This window comes from Rhinopithecus roxellana, chromosome 3 (assembly GCF_007565055.1).
Source record: "Rhinopithecus roxellana isolate Shanxi Qingling chromosome 3, ASM756505v1, whole genome shotgun sequence".
In the NCBI taxonomy this organism is placed as follows: domain Eukaryota; kingdom Metazoa; phylum Chordata; class Mammalia; order Primates; family Cercopithecidae; genus Rhinopithecus; species Rhinopithecus roxellana.
In genome coordinates this window covers 69,888,191-69,901,511 of record NC_044551.1, presented here as the reverse complement: position 1 = coordinate 69,901,511, position 13,321 = coordinate 69,888,191, and the positions used below count along the sequence as shown (strand labels likewise).

The following is a 13,321-nucleotide window of genomic DNA, read 5'->3' as shown; positions in this document are numbered from 1 at the left end:
CGAAATAAATAATGATCTCTAAAATGCCTTTTGTTCTCTCATCACTATCAGCCTTATCAAAATAAAGCTGTAAATGGGCCAAAGCTTATTTAGCTGCTAAGTAGGGAACCACTTTTCATACTTATTCCATATTTATTGAATCAAATAAAGAACGATTATGAATTATTTTATGTATGTATAAAATCTTTCACTATCGTGATGATTACTATGCACTATTCATTAGGGCTATGATGTACACTTACACTGCCGGCTAGCTTATTGCTTCAAGGAGAGTTGAAGGCAGTTTTCATGTATTACAGTTTGGACATGATTTCTAAATCTTTAGAATTTTAGAAGTTCTAGAATTTTAGAATTCCCTTAGATAAGAAAGGCAACATGGCCAGGCGCGGTGGCTCATGCCTGTAATCTCAGCATTTTGGGAGGCCGAGGCGGGTGGATCATGAGATCAAGAGATCGAGACCGTCCTGGCTAACACAGTGAAACCCTGTCTCTACTAAAAATATAAAAAACTAGCTGGACATGGTGGCGGGCGCCTATAGTTCCAGCTACACGGGAGGCTGAGGCAGGAAAATGGTGTGAACCGGGGAGGTGGAGCTTGCAGTGAGCCGAGATCCTGCCACTGCACTCCAGCCTGAGCGACAGAGCGAGACTCCATTTCAAAAAAAAAAAAAAAAAAGGCAACATTATTAGATTTTCTTTTTCTTTTCAGTATACAAATTTTGTTAGGTTTTCTGTGGACAATTACAAAGAATATATTTAATACTATGTGCCTTTACAAGTAATTAGGTACTTCCATTCATAAAAATGATTCCTTAGGAAAATTACCCAAGAAAAGAGAGAGATAAGACAAATACTAAACTTTACAGTTTATTTTTTCTTGTTTTTTTTTTTTTTTTGTTTGTTTGTTTTTTTTGGAAACAGGGTCTTGCTCTGTTGCCCAGGGTAGAGTACAGTGGTGCAATCTTGGCTCACTGCAACCTCCACCTCCCAGGATCAAGCCGTCCTCCTGCCCCAGCCTCCTGAGTAGCTGGGACTGCAGGTGCGCACCTCCACGCCTAGTTAATTTTTTTGTATTTCTCGTAGAGATGGGATTCACCATGTCACCCAGGCTGGTCTCAAACTCCTGAGCTCAGGAGATACATCTGCCTCGGCCTCCCACAGTGCTGGGATCACAGGCGTGAGCCACCATGCCCGGCCTCTTTACAGTTTCAAATGTGACAGTGGGCTCTAGTGTTCTGAGCAAAATGTCTGCCTCTTCTATAGGTGAAATTTGGGTCTTAGCTAACCTCATGTCCCCTCATTTTGAGTTCTGTTGTTTTCATTGCTGAGCAGTCAGCAGTATTTAAGTGGTGTTTTAAGTCACCCAGACATATTTTTTTTGCTTTTGCTTAGGTCTGTTACTAATTGCTATGGAGACAAATGTAAACAGATTGTAATTATGAGCTAAACATTATAGACGATTAGAGGATGTTTAGACTCTTAGATGGCTGAGCACAGGTAACTCGTACCTTAGATAATGCAAAGAATATCTTGCTTCCTAATCACCTATTAATTTTTATTGATAGTATGATCGAAGCCTTTTCACATCCTGAGCATACCACTCCTCAATCAACTCAAGTAGATACAAGTTCGGACATTTCTAGGTAAGAAGTTTTACCTACTATACCATTTAAAAATAGTTGTGTTTTACAAATCAGAGTGAAAATATGCCACTCTGAAACAATTGTTGCATTTTGACTAAAAACTAAGAAAATAAAAGCAACATAAAACACTGAAAGAGCAGCATAAGCATGCATATCTGACATCTTTCATTACTGAGTTTCCACTAGCGATTGTATTTTAAAGTTATACAGGAACTATGTTAGAACAGTCTTTTCTGAAAAAAAGTAGTGATATATTATTGAAAGATGAAGTTGTTGCTCATTTTCAGCTTCTAAGTGATTTCTTACAGAGTTTGAAATGCTTTTAATTCTCTCATAGAACAGATTCATCCAGTTCTTTTGAACAGAGTGCTTAGTGTTTAGAAGTCTTGCTGAAATAGGAGGAAAATATAGCACAGCTTTACCTCAGAAAAAAATTTTCATAGTTAGAATCAATCTCCTTGAGACCTGTTGAAAGCAAAGCCCAGTAAAGTTGTTTTAAAATGGGCAAATCTGTTTGTGCAAGGAGACCGTCACAAAATATTGTTGCATCTGCATGAGTGCTCACACCCATGTCCGGCCCTTTCGTTGCACTCAGTTTAAAGAGCTTCTGAGACTGGGCTGGGCTGTGCACGTCCAGCTGTACCTACAGCTCAGTTTACCCCTACACCTGCCCCTACTGTCCCAAGGCCTTCTTGAGTGCTAGTGACTTGTGCAAGCATGAATGCACCCACCCTGTGCCCAAGGGGACCTCTACAGCCCTGGAGCCCCTTGTGGCTTTACTAGGAATGCCTGAAGAGGGGCCAGCCTGAAACCCATGCCCTCTTCCATCACACTTCAGGAACCCAGTCCCCACAGGGTGCCTTCTCAACCTTCTTTGGCTCCAGCTCACTCTTTAGATTCCAGATCCCTGTCACTGTGCAACTAACTCACTCATCACCCAGCTAAGAAAGCTGGGGACAGTGGAGGCTGGTAGCAGCTGTGAGAAACATGATTCTCAAGGAGCAACACTCAAAGCTTTCACTTTGGCAAAAAAAGAAAAGGCAGATCAATTGTAATGCCTATTTTTTGTGAATTTGCCAAATAAAACTTTTTATTAGGTGTGTTAGATGCTCAATAAAAGGCAAATATTATTGCCAAATGGGAATGAGTGTAAAACTAAATAAGTCTATATGAAATTTAATATATTCTTTTCTTTTTTGGAAATAATGATCTATTTGTATCTGATAATTGCCTGCTCCGTTGCTTAGTTTATAAAACGTAGAAAACTTTGAGTATCTGCTATGTTTGAGGGATCATTTCCCAACAGTCATTCTGTTAAAAAAAAAAATAAAAAAACAGCTAAACACCTTGTTTTGATCCTTAATTTTTGTTTGTAAATAAGCATTTTTATTAGGGTTTATGATACATTTAAACTCTGAGGTTTGCTTGGAAATGAAATGTTCACAGTACTGTTGTTTCACATTTAATGATAATAAACGGTAGTTTTCTCTACTGATCCTAGAATTAAATTTTTTAATCCTATTTTTTCCCTAGTTTTCTTAACTCTATGCTAGATCATTGATTTTAGTCAAAAACGTATTTCTAAACAAAAGTACAAATTATGAAGTCTATACAGTTAGTCAGAATGATTCCACAGGTCTCAAATTCAGTTGTCCACAGGGACGAGGCAAGTAAAACACATGTCAGCTCTTGGGTTTGCAACACCCTGTGAAGGAGCTCATCACTGACTAGACAGTCTCTTAATAAAGATGAAAATTGAGCTCATGACGAATGTGTCTGGGGGCTGACGGGCACTAGAGAGAAAGGCTTTAGGGTTTAAATTTCTGGAAAACTACCAGAATAACCTCTAAATTGGAAGACAAAAGTGGGATCAAAATATTCAGATCATAGATATTCAGTTTGTTTTTTGTCAATTAATGCATGTTTTTTATTTAAATGCTTTCCACGTAGTGCACAGATTTCTACATATAAAGACAAATCTTCCTCAGTTCCACCTCTGATAATATCAAATGGAGTCAGTGTTGCTTCACAACCACCTGTTGCACCACCTCAGAAGACCCAGAGAAATGAATGCAGGGCTCAGTTACCAGATTGTTCAGAGTCCGTTAGGCAGATGCTCCAAGATGAAATGTTTAAATTAGTTCAGGTAAGCACATCTCTATATAAGTAAATCTACACATAGTGTACATATAGGGTTTTAAAATATTAACAGATTTCCAGAAATTGACAAGTTAAAATTATATCACAAGCATTTCTCTGCTTTGGGTACTTTTCATTCAAATGTTTGTAACTGGTTGGGCTCAATGGCTCACATTTGTAATCCCAGCACTTTGGGAGGTCAAGGTAGGAGGACTGCTTGAGGCCAGGAGTTTGAAATCAGCTTGGGCAACATAATGAGACCGCCAACTCTACTAGGAAAAAAAAAGTTCATAACTCTAGGGCCTAGAGTCCAGGCTAAGCTACCTACTTCTCACAATGACTTCTTCTTACTGAGCTCTTTGGGATGCAGCTGCTTACAAAAATGAGGTGGGGAGTAATCAAACCAGATCAGTGGGCTCCTACTCAGAAGTATCCAAGGCTTATTTTCCAGCTGACACTATCACATATTTCTTATCCATATTTCTTGTGCTTGAGTTGAAACTGTCAACTGCATTTCAAATTACTGTTCACTTTGACTTTCATCATACCTGGCTATCCTTTTTTTCTGTTTACCAACAATGGTTGATTATTTACCTTTTTAGAAACATTAGTTTCCCTCAGATCTAAACCTCTGCTCATTTGTCCTGCATTCACTTCCATATCCTTTTATGTGATGTAATATACCATCATATTGATGATTCTCGGCACTAATTTTCTTTTTAAAAATTTTTTATTAATTTTTATTTTTTGAGACAGAGTCTAACTCTGTCGCCCAGGCTGGAGTGCAGTTGCGCGATCTTGGCTCACTGCAACCTCTGCCTCCCAGGTTCAAGCGTCTCCTGCCTCAGCCTCCTGAGTAGCTGGGATTATAGGCATGCGCCACCTTGCCTGGCTAATTTTTATATTTTTAGTAGAGATGGAGTTTCACCATGTTGGCGGGGCTGGTCTCAAACTCCTGACCTCAGGTGATCTGCCCACCTTGGCCTCCCAAAGTGCTAGGGTTACAGGTGTGAGCCACCGCACCGGCTGTACTAATGTTCTCTTTGAACTTATGGGCCTTGATGAGAATAGTTGTTCAGCATGTCCCCCTGTCCCATGAAACTTACTGAAACTGATTTTATTCTTATTCTCCCTAGTCCCTTTCTTCTTTTCTTTTTCTGTTTAGTAGCACCACCTATTCTACCAGTTTAATGTTTTAGAGCCATCTCTCAAACTGTTAGATGGATTACTTGGGGACTTTACTGGTCACTGTCCTATATATTTAACAAGTTCTCCAGATAATTCTGATGCACACAAAAGATTAAGAATCACTATCTTCAAAAGTCATCTTTGCCTTCTTTCACAACCCTTACCCAGTGTTTTATTATGCCCTCTTGAATTTTTTGCCGATACTATATGTCAGTATAGTCACTTGCTATTTCTATAGCAGTGGGTAACCTTAGATTCTTAGTTTCATACTTCTATTGTCGTCTATTTGCATTTTCTAGGATACTTTCTTCAGGTATTATTTTAATAATATTAGTCACCTGTTTAAAAATCTTCAGTAAACTTCAGGAATTTGTATAATATATGGTATCAATCTTGTTTTAAAAATATAAAGAAGACAGGCTCTTTATATTTTTAAATTTTGTAAGAGGTGGCTCACACCTGTAATCCTAGTGCTTTGGGTGGCTGAGGTGGGAGGATTGCTTGAGGCTAGGAGTTTGAGACCAGCCTGGGCAACATAGCAAGACCTCATCTCTACAAAACAAACAAACAAACAAAACACCCAAAAAGCAAACCATTATCCAGGCATAGTAGCACATGCCTATAGTCTCAGCTACTCGGCAGGCTGAGGTGGGAGGATGCTTTGAACCCAGGAATTTGAGGTTACAGTGGGCTGTGATCAGTCCACTGCACTCCAGCCTGGGTACCATGGTGAGACCTTTTCTTTTAGATAGAATAGATAGATAGATAGATAGATAGATAGATAGATAGATAGATAGATAGAAAGAAAGCAAGCAAGAGAAAGGAAATATACTAAAATGTCAATGCTCATTATTTTTGAGGGTAGGATTATGAATGATATTTATTTTATTTTTAAAATTTCTGTTTTTTCCTGTGTGTATTTGCTTTAGAATAATTAAAAGAAAACTGCATTTTTTAAAACCTGCACTGTTTCCCTATTGGTTTGTTCTATCAAATGCAAATTTTTCTGTTGGCCTTCAAAAACTTCACTCTGAAGTCTTTACCTTCCCTCCTTTCCTGCCTTACTTTCACAAGTCTAGTGGTTCTCAAAGTATGATGCCTGGACGAGTAGTATCAGCATCACTTAGACTTTGGAAATACAAATTCTCAGGCCCCGATCCTAGACCCGTTGAATCAGAAACTTTGGATAGGGATCAGCAAAGTGGTTCAAGTCCTCCAGGTAATTCTGGTGCATGCCGAAGTTTGAGAACTTCCGGACTAGCCTATCTTTTCATTATCCCTGCTGTAAATCTCCTGTTCCTGCTAAGCCAATGTCTGTGCTAGTGCTTCCCAAGATTTTCTGGACATTGAAATAACCTGGTCGTCTTAATGAATACAGATGCTGGTTCCCATCCCCAGACATTGCGATGCTATTGATAGGGGGCGACCTGGTCGTCGGGACTTACAGATACTTCTCAGGTGATTGTAATGTGCAGCATGGTTTGGGGACAACTGGTGTCTGACTTTTCTTTCACCTAATCAGCCTTTCCAAGGGAATTCCTTGCTCTTCACCTGTGTACTGCTTTCTGCTCATTCCTGAAAACTGTTCAAAATATACTTATTCTGGGAATCTGTCTTTTTTTTTTTTTTTTTTTTTTTTTTAGAGACAGAATCTCACTCTGTCACCAGGCTTGGAGTGCAGTGGCACGATCTCGGCTCACTGCAACCTCACCTCCCTGGTTCAAGCGATTCTCCTGTGTCAGCTTCCCGAGTAGCTGGGACTATAGGTGCGTGCCACCACACCCAGCTAAGTTTTGTATTTTTAGTAAAGATGGGGTTTCATCATGTTGGCCAGGATGGTCTCAATCTCTTGACCTTGTGATCTGCCCTCTGCAGCCTCCCAAAGTGCTGGGATTATAGGCGTGAGCCACTGCGCCTGGCCTATTCTGGGAATCTGTCTTTATCCCACTCCTTTGATCCCTGGGATGTTTATGGAAACTGAATACTGTAAACTGTTTACAAATAGTTCCAAGTTTCATTCGCAAGTGAGTATTCATATGCTTGGTTGACAGGAAGTTATCATTTTTTTCCTCTCCCTTTAAAAAAAAAAAAAAATTCTGTGACTATGCCTCCTGCTTAGCATTCATGATTCTCATAGATACTAAGACAAAGGTGTGACTGTTGTAGAGTACTCATATGATTATTATTGATTCCTTAGTTTTTTTGTTATATTTTAAGATATTGCTTCAATTTTTGTTTTATTCAAGCTGCAACAGATCAACTTCATGAGCCTAATGCAAATAGTAGGATCATCCTTTGCTAATCTCCCAGATATACAACAACTTGTACAGCAGTCTCAGTCTGTGCATTTAGGGGGAAGCCAAGAATCAAATCTAAGAGGATGTGGTGATGTTGAAGACAGCAACAAAAATCTTACGGAGAGATTTTTTGTTAAGCCACAGTCAATGGGAGAGAACACCAGAGAGCCTCGCAAGAACAACCCACACTGCCATGAAAGAACTATCCCATCTGGTCAAAATAGTACTGGAAATGTACAGGTAATGTATGTAAAAATACCTTTAATGGCTGGGCGTGGTGGCTCATGTCCCAGCACTATGGCAGGCCGCACCTGAGGTTGGGAGTTCGAGAGCAGCCTGGCCAAGATGGTGAAACCCCATCTCTACTAAAAATACAAAAGTTAGCCAGATGTGGTGGTGCATGCCTGTAATCCCAGTTATTCAGGAGGCTGAGGCAGGAGAATCGCTTGCACTCATGAGGTGGAGGTTGCAGTGAGCCAAAATCATGTCACTACACTCCAGCCTGGGTGACAGAGCGAGACTCTGTCTCGGAAAATAATAATAATAATAATAATAATGTCCTGAGTAGTTCAATAGTCATCGTGTTTTTTGTTTTTGTTGAGTAAATACTTTTTTTTTTTTTAAGCAGTTACTACATTCTACCCACTGCAAAACATATTGAATGCCATTTACGAAGTAAGGAATTTCTAATATATTCTAAACTTACATAATATCTTTTTTCTCTTCCAGAATATTCTACATGGGAGCATTCCTTTATGTCAATTAAATGGCCAGCCCCAGAAAAGAGGACCAATTCCATCATCTCAAAACTTACCATCTACTTTGTTTTATCCAGCTCCTGCTGGAAATACTCACCTCTGCCTTTTGTCCACACCTTCTGTTGTTCAGAAGGCACCTAGACTTATCCCACATGCAAAAACATTTAGTCCTGGTGATGGCTTTCCTTTGCTTCAATTTAAGCCTAAACAAGAATTCAAGCCCCTTTTCTTACATGCAGGAAGTATTCCACAAGTTCCCTTCAGGCCTCTGCCACAACCAAGAGAGGCTTGGGGATTATCTGACTCCTTCCAACCTGCTCTGCCACAGAGAGTAGCACAAACTCCTCCAGCATCCCATTTGAATGTAAGCCAGTATAATACTGAAGCCAAAAAAAAAGAAGTTGAGCAGAAGACATGGGCAGAAACTGTAATTACAGAAATTCCTAAGCATGTAAACTTGGATCAATATGTTGGACAAGAAAATCTGACCCCTCCAGAGGACTCTTCAGTGTTTATAAAACCAGAAAAACTATTTGATGTTAAGCCAGGGCCCCTTGACATAGCTCCTCACCATTCCTTTGGACTTCCGTTACTATACCTGCCACTTAAACCTCCTAATACGTTTCCATCAACCTCAAGAGCATCTATTACAGTTCCCTCAACACCTATCCAACCTATAGCAGAAGAAAGAAAATACCCAAGATTGTCATTACTTCATCCACGTTTGTCCCCAGAAAATACGGTAATGAATTTTTGTATGGTAATGCAAAAGCAATGTCTTGCATTTTTTTCATACCATAAGTACCATATGGTCAGTGAAAAGCTCTTGTACATAAAAAAATGCTTGTTATAGAAAATAGCATGTAAAAATTAGGTTTAAAATAATGATTGTAGCTGGGCATAGTGGCTCATGCCTATAATCCCAATACTTTGGGAGGCCAAGATGGGAGGATCCCTTGATCCCAGGAGTTTGAGACCAGCCTGGGTAACGTAGGGAGAAGCGGTCTCTATTTTTAAAAAATTGTGTATAGACTCTTTTGTAGATATTTCTGCTGCTCTAGAAAGAAATAAGCAGTAAAATTACCAGGTACTTTGTGTAAGATTTAAACACGCAGAAAAAAAAGGCAAAAAAATTACCAGATGCTTTTGTTTATGTGCGTGTAGAGAGGAGAGCAAGTGAACACACATATTGTTTGAGGTTCCTAGCAATTATAGTATGATCTTCAAATCTTTGACAGGTTAAATTTGTTAAATAGACCCAGATCTGTGATTAGTAGCACATATATTAAAATGGTAGTTTTATAGACCCACCAAGTCCTCTTTAAAGGTATAACTTTTGATTTATGAAATTAAAATGGTTTAAGCTCTAGTTTTGAGGAGAGCAGTACTATCTTAGGGAGATAATTGAGTAATGCATTCTCAGGTATACTTTTATGATTTGAAGATGGTACTGGGAAAACAAATGGTTATTCCTTAGAAAAAATACTTAACCATGCTTCCTTTTCTTCTGAAGATAACATGAACCGAAGAAGAACCCCAAGTTTTTACCATCCAATTCCCAAGGCTTCAGGGATTTTCAGCATATTGCTGGTCTTTTCCATCTGTGGTCTTCGTGCCTCTGCATCTTCCCTGTTCCAAATAATTTTAAGTTAAATGCTGGACATTATATAATTTCATTTATAAGAGGAAAGGGTTTTTGTTTTTGTTTTTGTTTTTGTTTTACTCGCCCTGTCACCAGGCTGGAGTGTAATGGTGTAATCTCAGCTCACTGCACCCTCTGACTCCCAGATTCAAGTGATTCTCCTGCCTCAGCCTCCCAAGTAGCTGGGATTACAGGCATGCACCACCACGCCTGGCTAATTTTTTGTATCTTTAGTAGAGACAGGGTTCCACCATGTTGGCCAGGCTGTTCTCGAACTCCTGACCTTGTGATCCGCCCGCCTCGACCTCCCAAAGTGCTGGGATTACAGGCGTGAGCCACCGCGCCTGACCAGAGGAAAGATTTTTAATATGGGAATGAAATTAGGAAGGTGAGAACGTCTAGCTTAATATCTGAAATAGGATGACCCATTTGAAACTTTCAGCACTTTAAATCACTTTTTCTCTAAGATATGTATACTCATATTGCCAGTTTAAATCAATTTGTTATATTTGATTTGTTCTGTCGCACAGTTTAAAGAAATGCATTTTTCCTCAGTCTTTTGTTAAAATATTACATAATTGAGTTTGCAATTTGTCATTCTTATGCTTTGTTTCTTTCTTGTAGTGCAAAAAAACACAACTTATCCCACTTGAAAACCTCATTGCATTTAAACAAAGCCAACAGAAACTAACACATAATTTATTTGAACAAGGTGATGCTGGACGCCTTCAACTTCTAAAGGTCAAAATAGAACCACCTGAAGTAAGACAAAGAAAGGACAGTAAAAAAAGGCAAGATTTAAGTGAAATTTTATTTAATAATATCATATATCAGCAAGTTCATTATTATTTAAAATCACACGGTAATCTGGTTGTCTCCTAGGCTATACACAATTGCACATTCAGTTTTCTTTTCAAGTGTCATGCATCTGAACACATTTTATGTGAGAAAAATTCCTATTTTGTGAGACAAATACTATAATATTTTCCCATCGTATTAAGGAATTCTTTCCTACCATTTGTAGACTGGAGGATTCTTTTACAGTGTCTATAATAGGATGAACAGTCATCATTTGCTTCTCAAATATTTGGCACAATATCCCATATGCAGTAGTCCTCCCTTATTCCTAGGAATACATGCCAAGACCTTCAGTGGATACCTGAAACTGCAGACAGTACTGAACCCTATTATATATTTTGTTTTTTTCTATACATACATACCAATGATTAAGTTATAGATTAGGCACAGTAAGCAATGCACAATAACTAGTAATAAAATATAACAATTATAACTATATTGTAAGGCAAGTTATATGAATGTGATCCCTTTCCCTCTGTCTCTCAAAATATCTTATTGCACTGAACTCATCTATTTTCGAATCATGGTTGAACTCTGATAAACTGAAACCTTGGAAAGTGAAACCATGGATAAGGGGGGACTACTGTATCATCCAATACTTTGAACCAATCAATATGGTTCAAAGAATACTTTGAACCATATTCTTCAGACTCTTACAGTAAGCAGGAGGGTAGGTGATGTAAATTGTTTCAGGGCACTAAGAAATGTGTATGTGAAAAGCAAGGCTGTGACTTCTAGTGAAGAGCATTTACTGTAGTGTTTTACCACATATATTGATTGGTAGATTATTACTAAGTCTAGAAAATACTTTATTTATTTATTTATTTATTTATTTTCACTGTAGAATCTGTTACTAGTGCTCTCTTTCCAGAAAAGGCCTTCTTGTTTCCATTTTTTCCCTCTTCAAATTTAGTCTTCCCCTTAGCGTTTTGAGACCTCTTTCCTCCTTGCTGTGATTTTGCTGAGGTGACTAAGTGTGCTTAATGTCTTCAAATAGACTAATGGAGGTATCTGATAGGGTTTCTGGCACCAGCTGCAAATTCACAGAAAAGAGAGTTTAATAATTATCTAAGATGTGTAACCCTGTCCTTAGATTCCAGTGACTAACATAGAATAGTCAGTTCAGTATTAGAGGTTCTAGAAATAAATTTCATATTTGATGTTTTGCTTATATTTGCTTGTATTTGCAGAATGTCTTGCTAATTTAATTAAATGCTATTGAAAAGAATTTATGAACATAATTTTGTTAACTGTATCCCTATATAGCATGATAAATGAAAAGCAAATGTTGCTATAATTGTAAAAAATATGTTTTATGCTATTATGTTTAACAGACAAAGGAGAAGAGCTGAGAAAGAGCTGCAAGAAAAAAAATCTGAGAAATTGAGGAGAAAACCAAATGTGACTTTTCGACCAGAGAATTCCATAATTAATAATGATAATTCAGAAATCATTAAGAAACACAAGGTATAGAAAAACTGCTATTGATTCTTCCCTGGTTTGCATGTACACTGAGTTTGGTATGTCTTTGTGGTTTATCTAGTCTGATTGCTGGGAGCTTCTGATTGTGATTAGGAGGATCTTTATATCATTCAGTATATCAGTCCCTGCTGCCTCCCTCCACAGAGCAGTAGACTTAGTGTTCTGAATGTGAAAAGCAACTTGATGGTATAGCAAAAACTGCAGTTTAGAGCATCTGCCTATGTGGCTTTTTTTATATTTGAAATCACCCTTTGCTTATTTCTATGACATCTTAACGTATATGTTATGTTATTTGGGCTTCTCCTAATACAGTTTCACCCTTCTCTGAGATTCCTCTAGGACTTCCCAAACAGGTTTGTTGTGTAAACTCTATTTTAAGTCAAATCTTTTTTAAAAATTTAATTTATTATTATTTTTTAGAGATAGGGTCTTGCTCTGTTGCCCAGGCTGTAGTGCAGTGGCACAAATATAGCTCACTGCAGCCCCTACCTCCTGGACTTGGGCAGTCCTCCTGCTTCAGCCTCCCAAGTAGCTGGGACTATAGGTGTGTGCCACCATGCCCAGCTAATTAAAAAATATTTTTTTGAGAGGTGGGACCTTGCTGTGTTGCCCAGGCTGGTCTCCAACTCCTGACCTCAAGTGATCCTTCTACCTCAGCCTCCTAAAACACTTGGATTATAGGTGTTAGCCATCATGCCCAGTGTTAAGTCAAGTCTTTTTAAATATACCTTCTGTATTTGGTGACTGTCTAACTATTTTTGCAACAACAGATTAAATAAAGAGAAATGTATTAATAGTTTTGTTTACATTGATTTTTTAAAAGGCATGCTTTTTCAGTCAGTCCTCAAGAGCATGTCTAGAGGCACTTAGTACAACTGTTTGTTGAGTCCATGAAAGATTTTTGACAGGATGGTGTACTATTTGAGTATTATCAAAGCTACTCTGTAGGAGAGAGTTGCACATGGTAACCTAGGAACCTTACATTAAATTGGTAATGCTTTTTTATTGTTTGGCTTATACATTTTCTTAACTCATTTGTAGAGTTACTTCAATAGAGTAAATAATTAGATGGAATAATTATGCCTAGAATGATGGAAATTGAACCCATAAATGAGAATTCAATCTTCATAGCTATTGAGTATTTTTTTTACAAAATAATACATGTCTTTGAGTTAATCATAGATTAATCCTGTGGGAATTCATTTAGGAACAAGAAGAACATTGTGGTTCCCATTCTTTGGATGACTTCGACATTCCTTTTGGTATGTATGTGTATGATTAATGTAATGTCTAAGTTTAGAGTTAAAATTAGCT

The 13,321-nt window shown here is 38.1% G+C and overlaps 1 protein-coding gene across 9 annotated transcripts in view; it reads left to right on the top strand.

Annotated features, from left to right (window-relative positions):
* The window catches only part of CPLANE1 (ciliogenesis and planar polarity effector 1), a 156,159-nt gene that overhangs the window by 84,520 nt on the left and 58,318 nt on the right, over window positions 1-13,321 (top strand). For all 9 annotated transcript variants that reach the window (XR_004056371.1, XR_004056372.1, XM_030927508.1 and 6 more), the window contains exons 31-37: window positions 1,566-1,643; window positions 3,594-3,789; window positions 7,217-7,507; window positions 7,997-8,767; window positions 10,292-10,458; window positions 11,860-11,992; window positions 13,215-13,269. Coding sequence is in view for 7 of the 9 variants with exons in the window: in XM_030927508.1 (XP_030783368.1) it covers window positions 1,566-1,643; window positions 3,594-3,789; window positions 7,217-7,507; window positions 7,997-8,767; window positions 10,292-10,458; window positions 11,860-11,992; window positions 13,215-13,269 (1,691 nt within the window). In the remaining 2 variants the exon portion in view is untranslated. The remainder of the gene's footprint in view (window positions 1-1,565; window positions 1,644-3,593; window positions 3,790-7,216; window positions 7,508-7,996; window positions 8,768-10,291; window positions 10,459-11,859; window positions 11,993-13,214; window positions 13,270-13,321) is intronic.